This window comes from Somniosus microcephalus, chromosome 5, assembly GCF_052327205.1.
Source record: "Somniosus microcephalus isolate GS21.2 chromosome 5, FLI_Smic_1.0, whole genome shotgun sequence".
NCBI classification, from domain to species: Eukaryota; Metazoa; Chordata; class Chondrichthyes; order Squaliformes; family Somniosidae; genus Somniosus; species Somniosus microcephalus.
In genome coordinates this window covers 18,717,441-18,742,289 of record NC_140991.1, presented here as the reverse complement: position 1 = coordinate 18,742,289, position 24,849 = coordinate 18,717,441, and the positions used below count along the sequence as shown (strand labels likewise).

The window sequence follows — 24,849 nt, the reverse complement described above, 5'->3', positions numbered from 1 at the left end:
TTACGCCTTACTTATTGTCAGACGCTAACACAATACAGAAACACACTCAGGACCAAAAAAGAGCAATTTATTAAGAATACACTCAGCTCCATGGAGGAATCCATTGAGTCGAATTGTTTCTGGGACAACTTGAAAACACTACATAAAAAACAACACGACGATTTGTCCATTCAAAATGGGGACACATGGGTAAACCACTTTGAAAAATTATACCAGAAAAACACACTAAGACCAGAGCAACACCAAATACGCAAAAAACTGGAAAAGCTTGAAATGGCCATAAAAGATAACCAAAACTCACTAGACGCCATAATAACAGAAAAAGAACTTCTTGAAAAACTCAAGGACCTGCGACCAGGAAAAGCTTGCGGGACAGACGGCATACTAAACGAGATGATTAAACACGCAGACGACAAACTGAAACTGGCTATCCTAAAACTCTTCAACTTGGTTCTGAGTGTCGGTTATTTCCCTGACATCTGGAACAAAGGACTCATAACACCCATATACAAAAGTGGGGACAAAATCGACCCAAACAACTATCGAGGCATCTGTGTAAACAGTAACCTGGGGAAGGTATTCTGTAGCATCATAAACAAAAGACTTATAAACTTCCTTGAAGAGCACAATGTCTTGAGTAAAAGCCAAATTGGATTCCTGCCAAACTATAGAACATCCGATCATATCTTCACCCTACAGACCCTAATTGACAAACACGTTCACCATAACAAAAGCAAAATCTACGCATGCTTTGTAGATTTCCAGAAGGCTTTCGACTCCATCTGGCATGACGGTTTATTCCTGAAACTTATCGAAAGCGGGGTAGGAGGGAAAACATATGATGTAATTAAATCAATGTATACAAACAATAAATGTGCAGTTAAAATTGGAGACAAACAAACAAAATACTTCCCACAGGGGCGGGGGGTGACGCAGGGCTCGCCAATCTCACCGACACTCTTTAATATTTACATTAATGGATTGGCAAAACTACTTGAACAATCTACAGCACCCGGCCTCACCCTATATGAATCCAAGGTTAAATTCCTCCTCTATGCCGACGACCTGGTTCTGCTGTCACCAACTAAGGAGGGTCTACAGCAGAACCTGGACCTGCTGGAGTCGTACTGCCAGACTTGGGCCCTGACAATAAATCCCCAAAAAACCAAAGTCCTTGTGTTCCAGCAAAGATCCAAACAACATGGACCCACAATAAATTTCACAGTAGGAACAACCAAAATTGAACAAACCACTCACTACACATACTTGGGCTTAAAAATCAGTTCTACGGGAAACTTCAAACTGGCTGTGAATGAACTGAAAGAGAAAGCAAGAAGGGCTTTCTATGCCATCAAAAAATCAATCCAAATAGAAATCCCAATTAGCATTTGGCTCAAAATTTTCAAATCAGTAATTGAACCAATTGCACTCTATGGCAGTGAGGTCTGGGGACCACTAACACAACAAGATTTTGCAAAATGGGACAAACACCCAATTGAGATCCTACATGCGGAATTCTGTAAAAGTATCCTCCGGACTCAAAGGAAAACAGTAAACAACGCATGCAGGGCGGAACTAGGCCAATACCCATTAATAATCACTATCCAAAAAAGAGCCACCAAATTTTGGAATCACCTACAAATGAGCAACCCCCAATGCTATCACTACGACGCCCTGAAATGCCAAGAGCTGACCATAAAGAAGAATACCCTCAGTCAACTAGTCCTGGGACTCAATAAAGTAACTAATAACAATACTAACAATAACCAGTCCCAGGACAGTGACAGGGTAACACAAAAAATTCGACCCAACACAATCGTCGCTAAGCAAAAGGAAAAATATCTGTCATATTGGGCAGAAACAACAAAAACCCAAAGCAAACTCAATTGCTACTTGGCCCTAAACAGACAATACAACATAGCTGATTACCTGACCATGGTAAAGGATAACAAACTGAGAAGAACCTTGACAAGGTACAGACTTAGCGAACATAGCCTAGCGATCGAAAAAGGCAGACCAGGCTGCCAAGAGAAGACAGGATATGCTCTCACTGCAGTCAGGGAGTAGTTGAGACAGAGATGCACTTCCTCACAGCCTGTGGAAAATATCAGGGCATCAGAGAGAATTTCTACCAAAAATTCTCACAAATATGCCCTGAATTCAGAAATCTGACTGACAACCAAAAACTCCCATTCCTACTGGGGGAGGAGAGAAGCTGTGTAACACTGGCGGCACACTATGTTACAGCTTGCCATGAACAGAGGGACAACCAGTAAACTAAGACAAGAGTATATATAAACAAGGCGAATGTATATTTATAAACTCAGGGATATACCTGTTTATACACTGTATGAATGGAACCGCGTTTATGTGTTCAACCATAAATGTATTTTGATGCTTTGGCAACATAAGATGTACCTTATCATGCCAATAAAGCGATTTGTATTATTATTATTACTAAAGGGGGGTGTCCCCAGGGTTGGGGTACTAAAGGGGGGTGTCTCTAGGGTTGGGGTACTAAAGGGGGGTGTCCCCAGGGGTTGGGGTACTAAAGGAGGGTGTCTCCAGGGTTGGGGTACTAAAAGGGGGTGTCCCCAGGGTTGGGGTACTAAAGGAGGGTGTCCTCAAGGTTGGGGTACTAAAGGGGGGTGTCTCTAGGGTTGGGGTACTAAAGGGGGGTGTCCCCAGGGGTTGGGGTACTAAAGGAGGGTGTCTCCAGGGTTGGGGTACTAAAAGGGTGTGTCCCCAGGGTTGGGGTACTAAAGGAGGGTGTCCTCAGGGTTGGGGTACTAAAGGGGGGTGTCTCTAGGGTTGGGGTACTAAAGGGGGGTGTCCCCAGGGGTTGGGGTTCTAAAGGAGGGTGTTCCCAGGGTTGGGGTACTAAAGGGGGGTGTCCCCAGGGTTGGGGTACTAAAGGGGGGTGTCCTCAGGGTTGGGGTACTAAAGGAGGGTGTCCCCAGGGTTGGGGTACTAAAGGGGGGTGTCCCCAGGGTTGGGGTACTAAAGGGGGGTGTCCCCAGGGTTGGGGTACTAAAGGAGGGTGTCCTCAGGGTTGGGGTACTAAAGGGGTGTGTCCCCAGGGGTTGGGGTACTAAAGGAGGGTGTTCCCAGGGTTGGGGTACTAAAGGGGGGTGTCACCAGGGTTGAGGTACTAAAGGGAGGTGTTCCCAGGGGCTGGGGTACTAAAGGAGGGTGTCTCCAGGGTTGGGGTACTAAAAGGGGGTGTCCCCAGGGTTGGGGTACTAAAGAAGGGTGTCCTCAGGGTTGGGGTACTAAAGGGGGGTGTCCCCAGGGGTTGGGGTACTAAAGGAGGGTGTTCCCAGGGTTGGGGTACTAAAGGGGGGTGTCCCCAGGGTTGGGGTACTAAAGGGGGGTGTCCCCAGGGTTGGGGTACTAAAGGGGGGTGTCCCCAGGGTTGGGGTACTAAAGGGGGGTGTCCCCAGGGGTTGGGGTACTAAAGGAGGGTGTTCCCAGGGTTGGGGTACTAAAGGGGGGTGTCCCCAGGGTTGGGGTACTAAAGGGGGGTGTCCCCAGCGTTGGGGTACTAAAGGGAGGTGTCCCCAGGGGCTGGGGTACTAAAGGAGGGTGTTCCCAGGGTTGGGGTACTAAAGGGGGGTGTCCCCAGGGTTGGGGTACTAAAGGGAGGTGTCCCCAGGGGCTGGGGTACTAAAGGAGGGTGTCTCCAGGGTTGGGGTACTAAAAGGGGGTGTCCCCAGGGTTGGGGTACTAAAGGAGGGTGTCCTCAGGGTTGGGGTACTAAAGGGGGGTGTCCCCAGGGGTTGGGGTACTAAAGGAGGGTGTTCCCAGGGTTGGGGTACTAAAGGGGGGTGTCCCCAGGGTTGGGGTACTAAAGGGGGGTGTCCCCAGGGTTGGGGTACTAAAGGGGGGTGTCCCCAGGGTTGGGGTACTAAAGGGGGGTGTCCCCAGGGGTTGGGGTACTAAAGGAGGGTGTTCCCAGGGTTGGGGTACTAAAGGGGGGTGTCCCCAGGGTTGGGGTACTAAAGGGGGGTGTCCCCAGGGTTGGGGTACTAAAGGGAGGCGTCCCCAGGGGCTGGGGTACTAAAGGAGGGTGTCTCCAGGGTTGGGGTACTAAAGGAGGGTGTCCTCAGGGTTGGGGTACTAAAGGGGGGTGTCCCCAGGGGTTGGGGTACTAAAGGAGGGTGTTCCCAGGGTTGGGGTACTAAAGGGGGGTGTCCCCAGGGTTGGGGTACTAAAGGGGGGTGTCCCCAGGGTTGGGGTACTAAAGGGGGGTGTCCCCAGGGTTGGGGTACTAAAGGGGGGTGTCCCCAGGGGTTGGGGTACTAAAGGAGGGTGTCTCCAGGGTTGGTGTATTAAAAGGGGGTGTCCCCAGGGTTGGGGTACTAAAAGAGGGTGTTCCCAGGGTTGGGGTACTAAAGGGGGGTGTCCCCAGGGGTTGGGGTACTAAAGGAGGGTGTTCCCAGGGTTGGGGTACTAAAGGGGGGTGTACCCAGGGTTGGGGTACTAAAGGAGGGTGTCCCCAGGGTTGGGGTACTAAAGGAGGGTGTCCTCAGGGTTGGGGTACTAAAGGGGGGTGTCCCCAGGGGTTGGGGTTCTAAATGGGGGTGTCCCCAGGGGTTGGGGTACTAAAGGAGGGTGTTCCTGGGGGTTGGGGTACTAAAGGGGGTGTCCCTAGGGGTTGGGGTACTAAAGGGGGTGTTCCCGGGGGTTGGGGTACTAAAGGGAGGTGTCCCCAGGGGTTGGGGTACTAAAGGGGGGTGTCCCCAGGGGTTGGGGTACTAAAGGGGGGTGTCCCCAGGGGTTGGGGTACTAAAGGGGGGTGTCCCCAGGGGTTGGGGTACTAAAGGGGGTGTCCCCAGGGGTTGGGGTACTAAAGGGGGGTGTCCCCAGGGGTTGGGGTTCTAAAGGGGGGTGTCCCCAGGGGTTGGGGTTCTAAATGGGGGTGTCCCCAGGGGTTGGGGTACTAAAGGGGGTGTCCCCAGGGGTTGGGGTTCTAAATGGGGGTGTCCCCAGGGGTTGGGGTACTAAAGGGGGGTGTCCCCAGGGTTGGGGTACTAAAGGGAGGTGTCCCCAGAGGTTGGGGTTCTAAATGGGGGTGTCCCCAGGGTTGGGGTACTAAAGGGGGGTGTCCCCGGGGTTGGGGTACTAAAGGAGGGTGCCCCAGAGGTTGGGGTACTAAAGGGGGGTGTCCCCAGAGGTTGGGGTACTAAAGTGGGGTGTCCCCTAGAGGCTGAGTCTGGGGAATTAATAATGGGAAACCGGGAAATGGCGGCGACTTTGAACAAACATTTTGTATCGGATTCACGGTAGAAGACACTAAAAGCATCCCAATAATGGATAATCAAGGGGTGGGGGAACTTAAAACAATCGCTATCGCTAGAGAGAAAGTACTCGGCAAACTAATGGGACTAAAGGTGGACAAGTCCCCTGGACCCGATGGCCTTAAAGAGTCTTAAAAGAGGTGGCTGCAGAGATAGCGGATGCATTAGTTGTAATCTACCAAAATTCCCTGGATTCTGGAGAGGTCCCAGCGGACTGGAAAACCGCAAATGTAGCGCCCCTATTTAAGAAAGGAGGGAGACGGAAAGCAGGCAACTATCGACCAGTTAGCCTAACATCTGTCATTGGGAAAATGCTGGAGTCCATCATTAAGGAAGTGGTAGCAGGACATTTAGAAAATCATAATATAGTCAAGCAGAGTCAGCATGGTTTTATGGAAGGGAAATCATGTTTGACAAATTTGCTGGAGTTCTTTGAGGATGTAACGAGCAGGGTGGATAAAGGGGAACCAGTAGATGTCATGTATTTGGACTTCCAGAAGGCATTCGATAAGGTGCCATATAAAAGGTTACTACACAAGATAAGAGCTCATGGGGTTGGGGGTAATATATTAGCATGGATAGAGGATTGGCTAACTAACAGAAAACAGAGAGTCGGGATAAATGGGTCATTTTCAGGTTGGCAAACTGTAACTAGTGGGGTGCCACAGGATCAGTGCTGGGGCCTCAACTATTTACAATCTATATTAATGACTTGGATGAAGGGACCAAGTGTAATCTAGCCAAATTTGCTGATGATACAAAGATAGGTGGGAAAGCAAATTGTGTGGAGGATGCAAAGAATCTCCAAAGGGATATAGATAAGCTAAGGGAGTGGGCAAAAATCTAGCAGATGGGAGTTTAATGTGGGAAAATGCGAGGTTATCCACTTTGGTAGGAAAAATAAAAAAGCAAATTATTATTTAAGTGGGGAGAGATTACAAAATGCTGAGGTACAGATTGATCTGGGGGGCCTTGTACATGAATCACAAAAAGTTAGCATGCAGGTACAGCAAGTAATTAGGAAGGCAAATGGAATGTTGGCCTTTATTTCAATGGGGTTGGAGTATAAAAGCAGGGAAGTCCTGCTACAACTGTACAGGGTATTGGTGAGACCACACCTGGAGTACTGCGTACAGTTTAGGTCTCCTTATTTAAGGAAGGATATACTTGCATTGGAGGCAGTTCAGAGAAGGTTCACGAGGTTGATTCCGGAGATGAGGGGGTTGTCTTATGAAGAAAGGTTGATCAGGTTGGGCCTATACTCATTGGAGTTTAGAAGAATGAGAGGGGATCTTATTGAAACATATAAGATTCTGAAGGGGCTTGACAGGGTCGATGCAGAGAGGATGTTTCCCCTCATGGGGGAGTCTAGAACTAGGGGGCATAGTTTCAGAACAAGGGGGCACCCATTTACATTGTAAATGAGGAATTTCTTCTCTCAGAGGGTCATGAATCTTTGAATTCTCTTCCCCAGAGAGCTGTGGAGGCCGGGTCATTGAATATATTTAAGGTGGAGATAGACAGATTTTTGAAAGGTAAGGGAGTGAAGGGTTATGGGGAGCGGGCAGGGACGTGGAGTTGAAACCAAGATCAGATCAGCCTTGATCTTATTGAATGGCGGAGCAGGCTCGAGTTGCCAAATGACTGACTCCTGCTCCTACATCTTATGTCCCCAGGGTTTGGGGTACTAAAGGGAGGTGTCCCCAGGGGTTGGGTGCCTGTTGTTAAGTCTGTGTGTTCGAGTTATTGTTAATAAGAATCACTGCACACAGACCACAAGAGTAAATTCAACAGGTCTTTACTAGTCGGAGGTCAGGCTGAACTGCCCAATAAATCATTACACAGCACTTATATACCGGTGTGGTCACCACCGGTATTACAGTATACAGCAGCCAAGATAAAGTAGTGCATCTCTTAAAATAGTTCTCTTAACGGTGGAACGGTTACATACACCACAATCCTCCCTTTTTAGCTTAACAGTATATATTCCCCATTAAACATAACATAATAACATATATACACAACTTCATGTAAAAACAGTTCACAGATTCAGTCTCTGAGGAGGCCTCCTGATCCGAGACGGATAACGCCTTTCAGGGGTCTCTGGTTCTCGTTGCTGGGGTGGCTCATCTAGTTAATCCCCTATGGGTAGGACATCATCATCAGGTATATTCACTTCTGAGGTAGATGCTTCAGGTTCACTAACTTCCTCCACGGTTGTCTCTGTTGTAACCATGGGCTCGACCCTTGTTCTCGATCCCACCAGTTGGTCAGCATGACGTCACATTACATTTTCACCAACATCTACCGTGTACATCAGGGGTCCTTGTCTGGCCCGAATTGTTCCAGTTTGCCATTTCTCGTTTTTATAGTCCCTGGCTAACACCGGTTGTCCTATTTCAAAACTCCGAGTGGGCTTGTTATTGATATGCTGGAACTGTTTGTTTTCGACTTCCCTCCGCACATTTGGTTTTAACAAGTCCAACCTGGACCGCAACCTCCTGTTATAGAACATCATGGCAGGACTTTGGTTTGTTGTTGCATGGGTGGCGTTTCGATATGCCAGTAGGAAATTGTCCACCTTGTGTTGCAGTGGAATCTGATCTTCGCTCATGGCCTTTATTGCCTTTTTGAACGTCTGTACAAACCTCTCGGCCAGCCCATTCGTAGCTGGATGATATGGGGCAGAGGTATAATGTTTCACCCCATTCTTCTTCAGGAATTTCTGGAATTCCTCTGACACGAACTGTGGTCCGTTGTCTGAACATATTTGCTCTGGCAATCCATTTCTTGCAAATATCGTTCTTAGCACTGCGATCGTCTTCTCCGAGGTAGTGGTAGTCATTTTAATCACTTCTGGCCATTTAGAATGTGCGTCCACCGCAATTAAAAACATGGAATCCATGAATGGACCAGCAAAGTCAATATGTACACGTTGCCATGGGGTTGAAGGCCATTCCCATGGATGCAGCGGTGCAATTGGAGGTGCATTTTGGACTTTTTGGCACCCTGAGCAGCTTTTCGTCAGATCCTCTATCTGTTGGTCGATACCCGGCCACCACACATAAGCCCTAGCAAGGCTTTTCATCTTGACTCCCCCCAGATGACCTTCATGTAGTTCTTTTAGAACTCTCTCTCTTAACTTAGGAGGGATAATCACCCTTGTTCCATACATCAATGTTCCCTGACAGATGGACAGCTGTTCTCGTCTTGCTGAGAATGCCGGTAACAGTGGATCACCATGGGCTGGCCATCCCTTTACTGTCAATTCGTAGACCCGGGACAGTGTCGGGTCATTCCTAGTCTCCCTTTCAATATTTGCATTGGTGACAGGTAAACATTCGACGATGGTCGAGTGAAATAACTCCACCGGGTCAACCGTCGGTGCCTCCTCCTCAGTAGGTAGTGGCAGGCGCGACAGCCCATCAGCATTACCATGCTGCTTTGTACCTTTGAATTCTATCTGATATTGATGTGCCCCTAGGAAAAGGGACCATCTCTGGAGCCTCTGTGCTGTCATCACCGAAACACCCTTCTTAGGGTTAAAAATCGATACCAACGGCTGGTGGTCTGTCAGGAGTGTAAACCTCTGGCCCTGCAGGTAATGATTAAACTTCTTTACTCCCCACACAAGGCTGAGAGCCTCCCTATCTATCTGAGCATAGTTGCGCTCAGCGGAGGTCAATGATCTGGATGCAAATGCGACTGGCCTTTCCAAGCCATTTGGCAACTTGTGTGAGAGTACTGCTCCAATACCATAAGGAGAAGCATCACAAGCTAAACGAATAGGTAGCGTTGGGTTGAAGTGAGCCAACACTTCCTCTGAGGTGATCAATGCCTTGCTTTTGCGAAAGGCCTTCTTACAGTCCTCGCTCCACTTCCATGGTACTTCTTTCTGCAAAAGAGCGTTCAGCGGGTGCAGCACCATGGATAGATTTGGCAGAAACTTATGGTAATAGTTAATCAACCCTAGGAACGACCTCAACTGGGATACATTTTCCGGAGCGGGAGCCTTCACAACAGCTTCGATCTTGTCAGGTGACTTGTGCAGCCCCTCCTGGTCAATGACATGACCACAGTATGAGATCCGTTTCTGAAAGAACTCACATTTCTGGCGATTAACTCGAAGTCCATATTCCTTCAATCTGCTGAGCACCAGTTTCAAATTTGCAAGGTGTTCCTCATCGTCATCTCCTGTAATCAGGATATCGCCCAAGTAACATTGAGTGCTTGGAATTCCCTGTAATACCTGCTCCATGGCCCTCTGCCAAATTGCTGGAGCCGAAGCCACTCCAAAAACCAGTCTATTATATCGATACAAGCCTCTGTGCGTGTTGATTGTGAGATACTGGCGCGACTCTTCCTCAACTTCCATCTGTAGGTACGCTTGCGCCAGGTCTATCTTGGTGAAGTGTTTCCCGCCAGACAATGAAGCAAAGATATCCTCAATCCGCGGAAGCGGATATTGCACCGTGTGAAGCACCGGATTAACTGTGATCTTGAAGTCTCCACAGATGCGGACCTTCCCCGGTTCCCCTGGCTTGTTACTCAATGAACGCTTCATGACGGGAACAATGGGCGTGGCCCACTCACTCCAGTCCACCTTAGACAGTACTCCTGAACGTTCTAGCCCTTCCAGCTCAGCTTCCACAGCAGGTCGTATCGCATAAGGTACCGGTCTGGCTTTGAAAAATTTTGGGTTTGCATGTTCTGCAATCTTGATTTTTGCCGTAATTCCTCTCAGTGTTCCCAGTCCCTGTTGGAACACCTCTTTAACCTCATCCAATATTCTGGACAATCGTTCAGGTTTGACATCTTTTTTTCCGGAATCTACCGTTATTGCTTTTAGGGAGTGCCAGTCCATATTTATTTTCCTGATCCACTCCCGTCCCAGAAGTGGTGGACCTCCCTCAGGTAGTACATATAAGTCCATTCCTTGGTGTTCTTTGCCCTTGTGTACCACCTTGACTTTTATCTTTCTGATGGGGTATACTCTTTGCCCCGTGTATGTCTGCAATACTATCTCCGTATCCCGTAGGGGAATATGTGTGAATAACCTTTTGTAATCTTGCTTATTCATGACCGTCAACGCCGATCCGGTGTCCAATTCCATCTTCACTTGGACTCCTGCTATCTGAAGTGTGACCCAGATAGTTTGTAGGTCAGCTTCCTTACTCACATTGTGAATTCTCAGACTACCCAGTTCCTTGCTGTTGGAGTCTGAATCCGAATTCTGTTCATCCGAACTCTTCTCAGCCAGCTTATGTACCTTTCTGCACTTTTCCTGCGGTGACTTTTTGTTGCTGGTCTTCTTTCCTGACCGGCATACTTTAGCTATGTGACCAAGCTTGCCACATTTTCTACATTCCTGATTTTTAAACCAGCATTGGTTCTGATCGTGTGTTGTCTTTCCACAACGATAACATTTCGCTGTACCCAAAGCCATTTGATCTACGCTGAGTACCGCTGCTTTCAGCTGCATTTCCGCAGTGCCTCTTGCTGCGGCTTCGTGCGATGCTGCAATAGTGACAGCCTTATCAAGTGTAAGATCATTCTCTTCAAGCAGCCGCTTTTGTGTTCCTTCTTTCGACAATCCACACACGAATTTGTCTCTCAGTGCCTCTGTCAGTCTTTCCCCAAACTGACAGTATTTCGCTAGCTTACGCAGTTCAATTAAATACTTCGCGTTGCTTTCCTCTTTCAGTTGCGTTCTCGCATAAAATTTAAATCGTTCCGCTAACATCAGCGGTGTGGGGTTCAAATGATTTCTCAGGACAGCAACAATATTAGCGAAAGCCTGATCCACCGGTTTAGCTGGCGATAGAAGATGCTTCAATAGCCCGTATGTCTTCGCACCCATTGAGTTTAGTAAGGTTAGTGCTTTATCTTCATCTGATATTTTATTTGCCTTACAATAAATCTCTATGCGTTCTACATACGTGGCCCAATCTTCAACATCGGGATCAAAATCGTTGATGTTACCACGCTTAGGCATCCTCACAATCTTCTTGAGAAACAAAAAGAAATTTTTATATATTTTTTTCAAAATGGCGGTTTCCCGCACTTGTCTTCTTCCCCCGCCTACGAAAATGGCAGCTTCCCGCGTTTGCCTTTCTCCCCCGCTGGCTGTAATGGCGATTGCCGTATTGCTGCGTTTGCCCTCCCCAGCGGTTCTCAAATCGTGCCTCCCAGCCCCTCTTGCAGTCCGGTCCTTTCCCCGGGCTGCGGCTGAGTTCTCCGCGTTTTTTTTAATTTTATCCCGCGCCTCGCGGCCTCGGTAGCTGCCCGGCCTTTTTCCCCGGTCGCGGTCGAGCTCTCTCTCGACGCTGTTGCGTCTCCCAGCTCGCTTGCAGCCCGGTCTTTTATACCGGCTGCGTTTGCATTCACCGCGGCTCCTGTGCCTTACACTGCCCCAGTCTCAGCGCCTCTGGCCCCGACTTCTGTCCGGCTCTTTTCCCCGGCCGTGGTCGAGTTCTCCGCCCTTATATCCTCCATTTTTCCCTCCCCTACTTCACAGCCAACGTGGCCGACTTGCTGCTCGTCGCTGATCGGCTTACCCACCACCGTGATAGAAGGGATGATCACTGCCTGTTGCTGATGGAAGGCTTCGTGTCAGGATTCTTCCTTGCTCTTCAGACCCGAGTCTTTTCTCAGCAGGATGATGAGGGCGGATGCCTCTTCTCGACGCCCGTTAAACTGCCTTGGATATATCTCTGCCGCAGGGTAAGGTCGTCATCGTCGCCACTGTTAAGTCTGTGTGTTCTAGTTATTGTTAATAAGAATCACTGCACACAGACCACAAGAGTAAATTCAACAGGTCTTTACTAGTCGGAGGTCAGGCTGAACTGCCCAATAAATCATTACACAGCACTTATATACCGGTGTGGTCACCACCGGTATTACAGTATACAGCAGCCAAGATAAAGTAGTGCATCTCTTAAAATAGTTCTCTTAAAGGTGGAACGGTTACATACACCACACCTGTAACCATGACATCAGTAAATTGCGGACTCAATCCCGCACTCCCAATCTCTGGCTCCCTGCCAAGTGGAGGCCAGGTGCAGGGGAGAGAATCTTCGTGTCCGAGTTGACCCCAGGCTGCTTTTGTCTATCCCTTATTGGCAGCTACAGGCCACTCACGTGCCTGCTTGTGTGCTGTGCGAAGATATGGGGAATTGGGAAGAGTGAAATTATTGAAAGTAATCACCAGCCTGACAATTTTTCTCCACTCCTGAGTTTCTAAATATTTTTCTTTAAAAGAATAATGCTTTCCTGCTCTGTGTTGTGACCTCAGCTGTGGCAGTAATGGAGGCTGCAGTTGGTCTTACCAGCCCCTCGCTGAGGGAGTGGAAAAAAATCGGCCAGGATTCCAGCTCCTGATCGGTAGTCAGTGATCCCTGCTGGAAAACGTGACTGTTAGGTGAGGGCAGGATCAGGCTCAGTGGCCTGACCTCCCACAGTCGAATAGTCTGGCAAAACTCACTCTCTCTCGGCTCACAAATGAAGCATGGCCAGTACTTGGAGGGTAGTGGCTGCCTGTGGACCGGTACCCCAGTGAGAGTCAGCACCTTCAGGAGAGGAGGGGACCCGTACCCCAGTGAGAGTCAGCACCTTCAGGAGAGGAGGGGACCCATACCCCAGTGCGAGTCAACACCTTCAGGAGAGGAGGGGACCTGTACCCCAGTGAGAGTCAACACCTTCAGGAGAGGAGGGGACCTGTACCCCAGTGAGAGTCAGCACCTTCAGGAGAGGAGGGGACCCGTACCCCAGTGAGAGTCAGCACCTTCAGGAGAGGAGGGGACCCGTACCCCAGTGAGAGTCAGCACCTTCAGGAGAGGAGGGGACCCGTACCCCAGTGAGAGTCAGCAACTTCAGGAGAGGAGGGGACCCGTACCCCAGTGAGAGTCAGCACCTTCAGGAGGGGAGGGAACCTGTACCCCAGTGAGAGTCAGCACCTTCAGGAGAGGAGGGGACCCGTACCCCAGTGAGAGTCAGCACCTTCAGGAGAGGAGGGGACCTGTACCCCAGTGAGAGTCGGCACCTTCAGGAGAGGAGGGGACCCGTACCCCAGTGAGAGTCGGCACCTTCAGGGGAGGAGGGGACCCGTACCCCAGTGAGAGTCAGCACCTTCAGGAGGGGAGGGAACCTGTACCCCAGTGAGAGTCGGCACCTTCAGGAGAGGAGGGGACCCGTACCCCAGTGAGAGTCAGCACCTTCAGGAGGGGAGGGAACCTGTACCCCAGTGAGAGTCGGCACCTTCAGGAGAGGAGGGGACCCGTACCCCAGTGAGAGTCAGCACCTTCAGGAGAGGAGGGGACCTGTACCCCAGTGAGAGTCAGCACCCTCAGGAGAGGAGGGGACCCGTACCCCAGTGAGAGTCAGCACCTTCAGGAGAGGAGGGGACCTGTACCCCAGTGAGAGTCAGCACCTTCAGGAGGGGAGGGGACCCGTACCCCAGTGAGAGTCAGCACCTTCAGGAGAGGAGGGGACCCGTACCCCAGTGAGAGTCAGCACCTTCAGGAGGGGAGGGAACCTGTACCCCAGTGAGAGTCAGCACCTTCAGGAGGGGAGGGAACCTGTACCCCAGTGAGAGTCAGCACCTTCAGGAGAGGAGGGGACCCGTACCCCAGTGAGAGTCGGCACCTTCAGGAGAGGAGGGGACCCGTACCCCAGTGAGAGTCAGCACCTTCAGGAGGGGAGGGGACCCGTACCCCAGTGAGAGTCAGCACCTTCAGGAGGGGAGGGAACCTGCACCCCAGGAACTGTTTTCAGCTGTTTTTGATTTTTACGAGTTTTTGTTGGGGGAGAAAACAATCTGTGTGTGTAACTGAAAGAGCGAAAATCCATTCACCAGATTCACACAACGTTAACTATTTATTGCAGATTACGCGCGAGTCCTGGACATGGGAGTGCTGGAATTTTGAATAACTGCGTCGAAACCGAGTGCGGAGGGAGAGCGGGTGAGGGAGCTTTTATCCATGTCAATCTCACCGTCTCACATTGTACGTACTGATTGGGCCGTTCCACTGAACTTTGCCTCTCTTGTCCAGTTACAGCCTCGGTTTGAGCTGCGCTGCTCAAGTGATGTCATCCGTATCCGGACGTGTTCCGACTCTTGTGCTGCCCTCATGAACCTCATCCAGTACGTGGCGAGTTACGGAGACCTGCATCCACCCTGCAAATTCCAGGATACTCCTGGAGCAGCAGCTCAGAGGAGCCGGGTAATCCAAAAAAAAAACCCATTCCCAACACTTGTGTTACATTTAATTCATACCCAGGATGCGGGCAAGGCTGGCACTGATCAGGCTCGGCTGTAGATGCCCCTGTGGTCGAATAGCCCAGTGACGCTCACTATCTAGGCCTGTGGTACTCACTAACATTTCGGTCTCCCCGCCCCCGAACCCCACCATTGCTGTCCGTGCCTACAGCCACCTCGGCCCCACCCTCTGGAACTCCCTCCACCTCTCACTCCTCCACTAAGACCCTCCTTGAAACCCACTTCCTCGACTCACCTTAGATCACCCTCGTAATCACTGCTTTGCTTAGTGTCTTCATGCTTCTGTGAAGCACCTTGGGCGGTTTCGACTTTAAAGACACTTTATAATCGCAAGTTGTTGTTGAGCAGAGACTTAAAAAAAAAAACTGCCTTTGCTTATTATTTATAATACATTAAAAACAGTGATCTCAAGCGTCTGATGGTGCTGTAATGTCAGCTGTGGGTCAGTGGGTAGCACACTCGCCTGAGTCAGAAGGTTGTGGGTTCAAGCTCCACTCCAGAGACTTGAGCACAAAAATATAGGCTGACGCTCCCAGTGCAGTACTGAGGGAGTGCTGCACTGTCGGAGGCGCTGTCGTTTGGATGAGACGTTAAACCGAGGCCCCGTCTGCTCTCTCAGGTGGACGGAAAAGATCCCATGGCACTATTTCGAAGAAGAGCAGGGGCGTTATCCCCGGCGCACTGGCCATTATTTATCCCCCAATCAACATCACTAAAACGGATTATCTGGTCATTATCACACTGCTGTTAGTGGGATCTTGCTGTGCGCAAATTGGGTGCCGTGTTTCCCACATTACAACAATGACTACACTTCAAAAGTACTTCATTGGCTGTAAAGCGCTTTGAGGCGTCCGGTGGTCGTGAAAGGCGCTATATAAATGCAAGTCTTTCTTTCTTTACTCTGCTGCCCATGCCCTAACTCACACCAAGTCTCATTCACTCGTCACCCCTGTGCTCGCTGACCTACATTGGCTCGCGGTCCGGCAATGCCTCAATTTTAAAATTCTCATCCTTGATTTCAAATCCCTCCATGGCCTCTCCCCTCCCTATCTCTGTAATCTCCTCCAGCCCCATAACCCTTTGAGATATCTGTGATCCTCTAAATCTGGCCTCTTCAGCTGCCTAGGCCCTAATCTCTGGAATTCCACCTCTTTACCTCTCTCTCCTCCTTTAACACGCTCCTTAAAACCTGTCTCTTTGACCAAATCTTTTGGTCATCTGCCTTAATATCTCCTTATGTGACTCGGTGTCACATTTTGATTGATAACACTCCTGTGAAGCGCCTTGGGATGTTAAAAGCGCTATATAAATCCAAGTTGTTGTACCTGTAGGTGGTGCTATATGCACAACCGTGTATGAGTACAACAGAGTCAGCCTTAACGTTACGTGATGACCCCAAGTGAATGTAAGGAACAAACTATCAATCCGCACCCCCCCATTCCACCGCTGAGCAAGTGACCCTCCTCACTCCTGATGAGCAAAATTTCAACCCCTTCAGTTCCCCTCCACTCTGCTGTCTGTTACTCCAATTCCATCCCAACCATTGGCTCCCAATCCTTTTCCCTGCTAATTCCTCCATTGGCTGCAGTTTCCCAACAAAGGCATCTCCAACCCTACCTTTCTAGTAACACTCACTATTGCCCATCCACAGCACCCCCAACTGGCTGTATTTTTCCTCCCCGATGGCTGGCTGTTCATGCCGCAATCCCGCTATCCCTACTGATCTGAAATTCCTTTACTCATCATTTTCTTCCATCTTCATCCCTGCCTTCCTTCCCAACCTCCCCCGCCTTCCCAACCTCGCCCGCCTTCCCAACCTCCCCCGCCCGCCTTCCCAACCTCTCCCGCCCGCCTTCCCAACCTCCCCCGCCCTCCCAACCTCACCCGCCTTCCCAACCTCCCCCGCCCGCCTTCCCAACCTCCCCCGCCTTCCTAACCCCCCCGCCCGCCTTCCCAACCTCCCCCGCCCGCCTTCCCAACCTCCCCCGCCCGCCTTCCCAACCTCACCCGCCCGCCTTCCCAACCTCCCCCGCCCGCCTTCCCAACCTCCCCCGCCTGCCTTCCCAACCTCTCCCGCCTTCCCAACCTCCCCCGCCTTCCCAACCTCCCCCGCCCGCCTTCCCAACCTCCCCCGCCTTCCCAACCTCCCCCGCCCGCCTTCCCAACCTCCCCCGCCCTCCCAACCTCACCCGCCTTCCCAACCTCCCCCGCCCGCCTTCCCAACCTCCCCCGCCCGCCTTCCCAACCTCCCCCGCCCTCCCAACCTCACCCGCCTTCCCAACCTCCCCCGCCCGCCTTCCCAACCTCCCCCGCCTTCCTAACCCCCCCGCCCGCCTTCCCAACCTCCCCCGCCCGCCTTCCCAACCTCCCCCGCCCGCCTTCCCAACCTCCCCCGCCCGCCTTCCCAACCTCTCCCGCCTTCCCAACCTCCCCCGCCTTCCCAACCTCCCCCGCCCGCCTTCCCAACCTCCCCCGCCTTCCCAACCTCCCCCGCCCGCCTTCCCAACCTCCCCCGCCTTCCCAACCTGCCCCGCCCGCCTTCCCAACCTCACCCGCCTTCCCAACATCCCCCGCCCGCCTTCCCAACCTCCCCCGCCATCCTTCCCAGCCTTCCCAACCCCCCCGCCCGCCTTCCCAACCTCCCCCGCCCGCCTTCCCAACCTCCCCCGCCCACCTTCCCAACCTCCCCCGCCCACCTTCCCAACCTCCCCCGCCTTCCCAACCTCCCCCGCCTTCCCAACCTCCCCCGCCCACCTTCCCAACCTCCCCCGCCTTCCCAACCTCCCCCGCCTTCCCAACCCCCCCGCCCGCCTTCCCAACCTCCCCCGCCCGCCTTCCCAACCTCCCCCGCCCGCCTTCCCAACCACTCCCGCCCGCCTTCCCAACCCTGCCCGCCTTCCCAACCTCCCCCGCCCTCCCAACCTCACCCGCCTTCCCAACCTCCCCCCGCCCGCCTTCCCAACCTCCCCCGCCCGCCTTCCCAACCTCCCCCGCCTTCCCAACTACCCCCGCCCGCCTTCCCAACCTCCCCCGCCTTCCCAACCCCACCCGCCTTCCCAACCTCCCCCGCCCGCCTTCCCAACCTCCCCCGCCCGCCTTCCCAACCTCCCCCGCCCGCCTTCCCAACCACTCCCGCCCGCCTTCCCAACCACCCCCGCCCTCCCAACCCCGCCCGCCTTCCCAACCTCCCCCGCCCTCCCAACCTCACCCGCCTTCCCAACCTCCCCCGCCCGCCTTCCCAACCTCCCCCGCCCGCCTTCTCAACCTCCCCCGCCTTCCCAACCTCCCCCGCCCGCCTTCCCAACCTCCCCCGCCCGCCTTCCCAACCTCCCCCGCCTTCCCAACCACCCCCGCCCGCCTTCCCAACCTCCCCCGCCTTCCCAACCCCACCCGCCTTCCCAACCTCCCCGCCCGCCTTCCCAACCTCCCCCGCCCGCCTTCCCAACCTCCCCCGCCCGCCTTCCCAACCTCCCCCCGCCCTCCTTCCCACCCTCCCTCACTACCCCTCCCTCCCATCCTACTCTCCCTCCCCCTTTCAAATCCTCCCTCAGTTCCTGCCTTCTCTGCTCTCCCTGCTTTCCCTCACCCTTCCTTCGCCGCCCCTCCCCTCTCCCTTTCACTCTCCTCCCGTCTTCCTTTCCATCCCCTCTTCCTTCAAGCTGTTTCCTTTATCACCCAACCCCAACCCTGCTAGACCAGAAAAATTCAAATTGGTCTTGCCTACCTCTGTGCAGATCAACAAGTATTTCAATGTTTTTCTTCATGTTGTCTTTCTTTCGCTCTCTTGCTCGCTCTCTCTCTTTTCTCTTTCTCTCTTCCTCCTGAAGCTCAGTAGCTGTGACTGCAGGAGATTCACAATTATCCAGACAGTTTTCAGGGGTGCTGCTGGGACAGAGTTGTGCCAAGTGCTCAGCATTTCATACACATTAACAAAAATCAGCTTTTACATAGAATTTATTTTATTCATTCATGGGATGTGGGCGTCGCTGGCAAAGCCAGCATTTATTGCCCATCCCTCCTTGCCCTTGAGAAGGTGGTGGTGAGCCGCCTTCTTGAACCGCTGCAGTCCGTGTGGTGAAGGCACTCCCACAGTGCTGTTAGGGAGGGAGTTCCAGGATTTTGACCCAGCGACGATGAAGTGACGGCGATATATTTCCCAGTCAGGATGGTGTGTGACTTGGTGGGGAACTTGGAGGTGATGGTGTTCCCATGCACCTGCTGCCCTTGTCCTTCTAGGTGGAAGAGGTTGCGGGTTTGGGAGAATGTACATCACAGAAACAGGCCATTCGGCCCAACAGGTCCGTGCCGGTGTTTATGCTCCACACGAGCCTCCTCCCACCCCTCTTCATCTCACCCCATCACCCTATCCTTCTATTCCTTTCCACCTCATGTGCTTATCTAACTTCCCCTTAAATGCATCTTTGCTATTCGTTTTGACTACTCCCTGTGGTAGTGAGCTCCACATTCTCACCACTCTTTGAGTAAAGAAGTTTCTCCTGAATTCCCTATTGGATTTATTAGTGACTATCTTATACTTATGACCCCTAGTTCTGGACTCCCCCACAAGCGGAATCATCTTCTCTACCTCTACCCTGTCAAACCCCGTAATAATTTTGAAGACCTCCATCAGGTCACACCTCAGCCTTCTCTTTTCTAGAGAAAAGAGCCCCCGCCTGTTCCACAGGTACAACCCACAGATGTATCGATGCCTGTGAGAATACCAGCAGCCTCGCCAGCTTACAGAAATGACTGAACTTTAACCCTCTGTCTTCTGTGACCAGCAAGAAAGCATCCAATAAACAATTGATCATAAACAAAAATACTGTCACAGAAGTTCTAGAGAGCCGGGCGGGGGTGGCCGAGGGAGGGGATCACTAATCTAGGCAGACGAACAATAAATTGCCCTTTGGATAAGCTGCTGGGTGAGAGGAGGAGGGGGAGGGAGCGAGCTGTGCGGGGCTTGTGCTGATGAATGCGTACCCCAGCATGGGAATGTACATGACTGGAGAAAACACTTATCTGTTGGTCCCCATGTCTAGGAAATATCGTGTCTCCAAGGAGAGTGGGGGGGCGGGGGGGAGGAAATAAACATAGATGGTTCCTGGAAGTGCGAGCTGGCCACTAAACATTGTGTCCCACTATCTCTTGCTCTCCGCTCCCAGGACTTGGGAATGGAGGAATTGCTAGACGAACAAACACCAAGGTTCTTCTAGTTCGCCTTCTACCATCCTAGTAGTCTCATGATACAACAATAATGGAGTTGTTAATTTAATCCTAGCAATCAGACTCTATCTATTAGTCTACAATAGACATGGAGGTGAGGAAAAGTGCTGGAGAGCTTTGGGAACCATAGGTCCAAAGTCAGCTGTTCCTCCCCTAAGCATGCTACACTCGCCACCTGTCATGTCGACTTCCTTGAGTGTTGCCCTGATAGGTTGGCTGTAACCTTTTCAGGCCGGCTCAGGCGACAGCGCTCCTTGCAGAACCTCGGGCCTCGCTGAGGCCGAGCAGAAGCTCCTGCGGGATCTGATGATCGACGCCATGGAGGAGATGGACTTCCTGCCGTCTTCGTCTCCTGCCCCTCCAGCCTCGCAGCAGTCGAACGGTGAGTGAGGAAAGTGGAGAGGCCAAATGAAAAGCCGCGAGCACTGGAGAATCTGAAAATATTGAAAAATAGCAAAGATTGGTGGAAATACACAGCATGAGAGAACGTGGATACCCTTCATCAGGGGAGGAGGGGGAGACACAAAAGCAAGGAAAGGGCAGAACAGAGGTCGAGGGTGTAGATATGTTAACTCATTTCACTAAGAGACAGGCACTGGATTTAGTAGCCTGTTATTAGATTTCTTTTAAACGCAGGGAAGACATGTTCTTTAAGATGCTCCTTAAAACCTACCTTTCTCACAAAGCAGAGGGGCGAAGCAGACATTGCTATCGGGGGGAGGAGTGTGAAATATTAGATGAAATAAACATAGTGAGAGAGGAAGTATTAAGGTGTTTAGCAGCTTTAAAAGTGGATAAATCCCCAGGCCCGGATGAAATGTATCCCAGGATGTTAAGCAAAGCAAAAGTGGAAATAGCAGAGGCCCTGACCATCATTTTTCAATCCTCTCTGGCTTCAGGTGTGGTGCCGGAGGACTGGAGGACTGCTAATGTGATACCCTTGTTTAAAAAGGGAGAAAAGGATAGACCGAGTAATTACAGGCCAGTCAGCCTAACCTCGGAGGTGGGAAACTTATTGGAAAGAATTCTGAAGGACAGGATAAATATTCATTTAGAAAGACACGGATTAATCAAGGATAGTCAGCACGGATTTGTTAAGGGAAGGTTGTGTCTGACAAACTTGATTGAATTTTTTGAGGAGGTAACAAGGAGAGTCGATGAGGGTAGTGCGTTTGATGTAGTGTATATGGACTTTAGCAAGGCTTTTGATAAGGTTCCACATGGCAGACTGGTCACGAAGTTAAAAGCCCATGGGATCCAGGGCAAAGTGTCAAGTTGGATTCAAAACTGGCTCGGAGACAGGAAGCAGAGGGTAATGGTTGATGGGTGTTTTTATGACTGGAAGGCTGTTTCCAGTGGGGTTCTGCAGGGCTCAGTACTAGGTCCCTTGCTTTTTGTGGTATATATCAATGATCTAGACTTGAATATAGGGGGTATGATTAAGAAGTTTGCAGATGATACTAAAATCAGCTGTGTGGTTGATGCTGAAGAAGGAAGCTGTAGACTGCAGGAAGAGATCAATAAATTGGTCAGTTGGGCAGAACAGTGGCAAATGGAATTCAATCCGGTGAAGTGAGAGGTAATGCATTTGGGGAGGGCTAACAAGGAAAGGGAATACACATTAAATCGTAGGTCACTGAGTCGTGTAGAGGAACAAAGGGACCTTGGAGTGCATGTCCACAGATCCCTGAAGGTAGCAGGGCAGGTAGATAAGGTGGTTAAGAAGGCATTTGGAATGCTTGCCTTTATTAGCCGTGTCATAGAATATAAGAGCAGGGGGGTTATGCTTCAACTGTATAAAACACTAGTTAGGCCTCAGCTAGAGTACTGCGTGCAGTTCTGGTCACCACATTACAGGAAAGATGTGATTGCACTAGAGAGGGTACAGAGGAGATTTACAAGGATGTTGCTGGGAGTAGAGAATCTTAGCTATGAGGAAAGACTAGATAGGCTGGGTTGGTTTTCCTTGGAACAGAGGAGACCTTATTGAGGTGTATAAAGTTATGAGGGGCATAGATAAAGTGGATAGAAAGGACCTATTTCCCTTAGCAGAGGGGTCAAAAACCAGGGGGCACAGATTTAAAGTAACTGGTGGAAGGTTTAGAGGGGATTTGAGGGGAAATTTCTTCACCCAGAGGGTTGTGGGGGGTCTGGAACTCACTGCCTGAAAGGGTGGTAGAGGCAGGAACCCTAACCACATTTAAAAAGTACTTGGATGTGCACTTGGGATACTCTAACCTGCAGGGCTACGGACCAAGAGCTGGGAAGTGGGATTAGGCTGGATAGCTCTTTGTTGGCCAGCATGGACACGATGGGCCAAAATGGCCTCCTTCCGTGCTGTAACTTTCTATGATTCTACCTCTTATCCCCTCCCTATCTCTAAGTTCCTCCAGCCCTACAACTCTTTGAGATCTCTGCGCTCCTCCAATTCTGGCCTCTTGTGCATCCCCGATTTTCTTCGCTCCACCATTGGCGGCCGTGCCTTTTGTCTTGAAATACTTTCGTGCAACACCTTGGGATGTTTTACTACATTAAAGGTGCTATATAAATACAAGTTGTTGTTGTTGTGCCTTCAGCTGCCAAGGCCTTAACCTCTGAAATTCCCTCCCTAAACCTCTCTACCTCTCCTCCTTTAAGACACTCCTTAAAACCTACCTTTTGACCAAACCTTTGGTCACCTGTCCTAATAGCGCCTTCATTGGCTCGGTGTCAGTTTTTTGTCCAATTACGTTCCTATGAAGCGCTTTGGGACATTTTACTACTTCCGTGGCTAACTGAAGAAGTTAAGGATGGTATTAGATTAAAAGAATTGGCTTATCATCATCATCTTCTTCGTAGGCAGTCCCTCGGAACCGAGGATGACTTGCTTCTCAGGTGACTGATGAGTCCAATGCGGGACCTACAGTCTCTGTCACAGGTGGGGTAGATGGTGGTTGAAGGGACGGGTGGGTGGGGTGCTTGGGTTGACGTGCGCTCCTTGCGCTTGGCTTCCGCTTGCTCCCAGCGAAGAGACTCGAGGTGTTCGGCGCCTCCTCCACTTTGTGCGGTCTTGGGCCAGGGGTTCCCAAGTGTCGGTGGGGATGTTGCACTTTTTCAAGGAGGCTTTGAGAGTGTCCTTGAAGCGTTTCCTCTGCCCACCTGGGGCTCTCGCCGTGTCGGAGCTCCGAGTAGAGCGCTTGTTTTGGGAGTCTCGTATCGGGCATGCGGACAATGTGACCTGTCCATCGGAACTGATCGAGTGTGGTCAAAGCTTCGATGCTGGGGATGTTGGCCTGAGCAAGAACACTGACGTTAGTGCGCCTATCCTGCCAATGGATTTGCAGGATCTTGCGGAGGCAGCGTTGGTGGTATCTCTCCAGTGCTTTGAGGTGCCTGCTATACATGGTCCATGTCTCTGAGGCATACAGCAGGGCGGGTATCACTGCTACTCTGTAGACCATGAGCTTAGTGCCGGGTTTGAGGTCCTGGTCTTCAAACACTCTCTTCCTCAGGCGACCGAAGGCTGCACTGGCACACTGAAGAATAGTAGTAAGCCTGAGGATTGGGAGTGCTTTAGAAAACAGCAAACGATGACCAAAAAGTTGATAAAAAGGGAAAAAATATAATGAGAGTAAACTAGCAAGAAATATAGAAACAGTATGTAGAATGGAAGAGAGTAGCAAAAGCAAGCACTGGTCCCTTAGAGGCTGAGATGGGAGAAATTATAATGGGGAATAAGGAAATGGCAGAGACTTTAAACAAATATTTTGTATTTGTCTTCACAGTAGAAAACACAAAAAGCTTACCAAAAATCTTCTCTTATGCAGTCCCTCAGAGGAACCAAGGGGCTAATGAGAGTGAGGAACTTAAATTAATTAAGATCAGTAGAGAAAAATTACTTGAGAAACTAATGGGACTAAACGCTGACAAATCCTTTGGACCTGAAGGCCTACATCCTCGGGTTCTAAAAGAGGTGGCTGCAGAGATAGTAGATGCATTGGTTGTGATCTTCCAAAATTCCCTAGATTCTAGAGCGATCCCAGCAGATTGGAAGGCAGCAAATGTAACCCCGCTATTCAAGAAAGGAGGGAGAGAGAAAACAGGCCAGTTAGCCTGACATCAGTTGTTGGGAAAATACTGGAATCCATTAATAAGGAAGTGGTAACAGGTCATTTAGAAAATCATAATATGATTACGCAGAGTAAACATGGTTTTATGACAGGGTAATAGCGTTTAACAAATTGATTAGAATTTTTTGAGGATGTAACTAGCAGGGTTGATAAAGGAGAACCAGTGGATGTAGTATATTTGGATTTCCAAAAGGCATTCGATAAGGTGCCACGTAAAAGGTTGTTACGCAAGATAATGACACATGGGGTTGGGGCTAATATAATGGCCCAGAAATTCGGGTCGGGGGCTTCCCGCGGGTGCAAGCCCCCGACCTGCACTTACCTTGCGCGCCGGCCATTGAGCTGTGGGCCCCCATGGAATTCCGACTCTGGGCCTCCTCCAACTGCCGGCGCACAGTGCTTGCGTATCCCAGGGGCGCAGTTAGTTCGATGCATCCCCTGGGATCACGTGGGCGCCCGCAGCTAGCCAGCTTGAGGCAGGTAGGGCTCAGTTGTGAGGGGTCGGTCCGGGGCCCAGCAATCGGCGGGTGGGGGGGGGCGGTGTATATGTATAGAATGATCTATGTCTGTGTGCAGATGTCTTTCTGCAGAGTGTGTAGATGTGGAAGGATCTACGTGTGGATCAACGTGCAGAGATTTCCTCTGTTGATGCAGCAATTTCTCACAGAATCATAGAAATTTACAGCACAGAAGGAGGCCATTCAGCCCACCTTGTCCGTGCCGGCTGACAAAGAGCTATCCACCCTAATCCCACTTTCCAGCACTTGGTCCTTAGCCTTGTAGGTTACGGCACTTCAAGTACACATCCAAGCACTTTTTTAATGTGATGAGGATTTCTGCCTCTACCACCCTTTCAGGCAGTGAGTTCCAGACTCCCACCACACTCTGGGTGAAAAAAGTTCTCCTCAAATTCGCGCTAAACCTTCGACCAATTACTTTA

The 24,849-nt window shown here is 51.0% G+C and overlaps 1 protein-coding gene across 2 annotated transcripts in view; it reads left to right on the top strand.

Moving 5' to 3' along the window:
• LOC147116933 (autophagy-related protein 2 homolog B-like) overlaps positions 1-20,195 on the top strand; it is a 39,572-nt gene extending 19,377 nt beyond the window's left edge. Inside the window, exons 6-7 of one of the 2 annotated variants that reach the window (XR_015078266.1) lie at positions 14,184-14,521; positions 20,032-20,195. Coding sequence is in view for 1 of the 2 variants with exons in the window: in XM_085987107.1 (XP_085843233.1) it covers positions 14,184-14,228 (45 nt within the window). In the remaining variant the exon portion in view is untranslated. Of the gene's footprint in view, positions 1-14,183; positions 14,989-20,031 lie in introns of those variants that run through there. The other variant, XM_085987107.1, reaches the window with a different exon arrangement.
• The last annotated feature ends 4,654 nt before the right edge of the window (positions 20,196-24,849 follow it).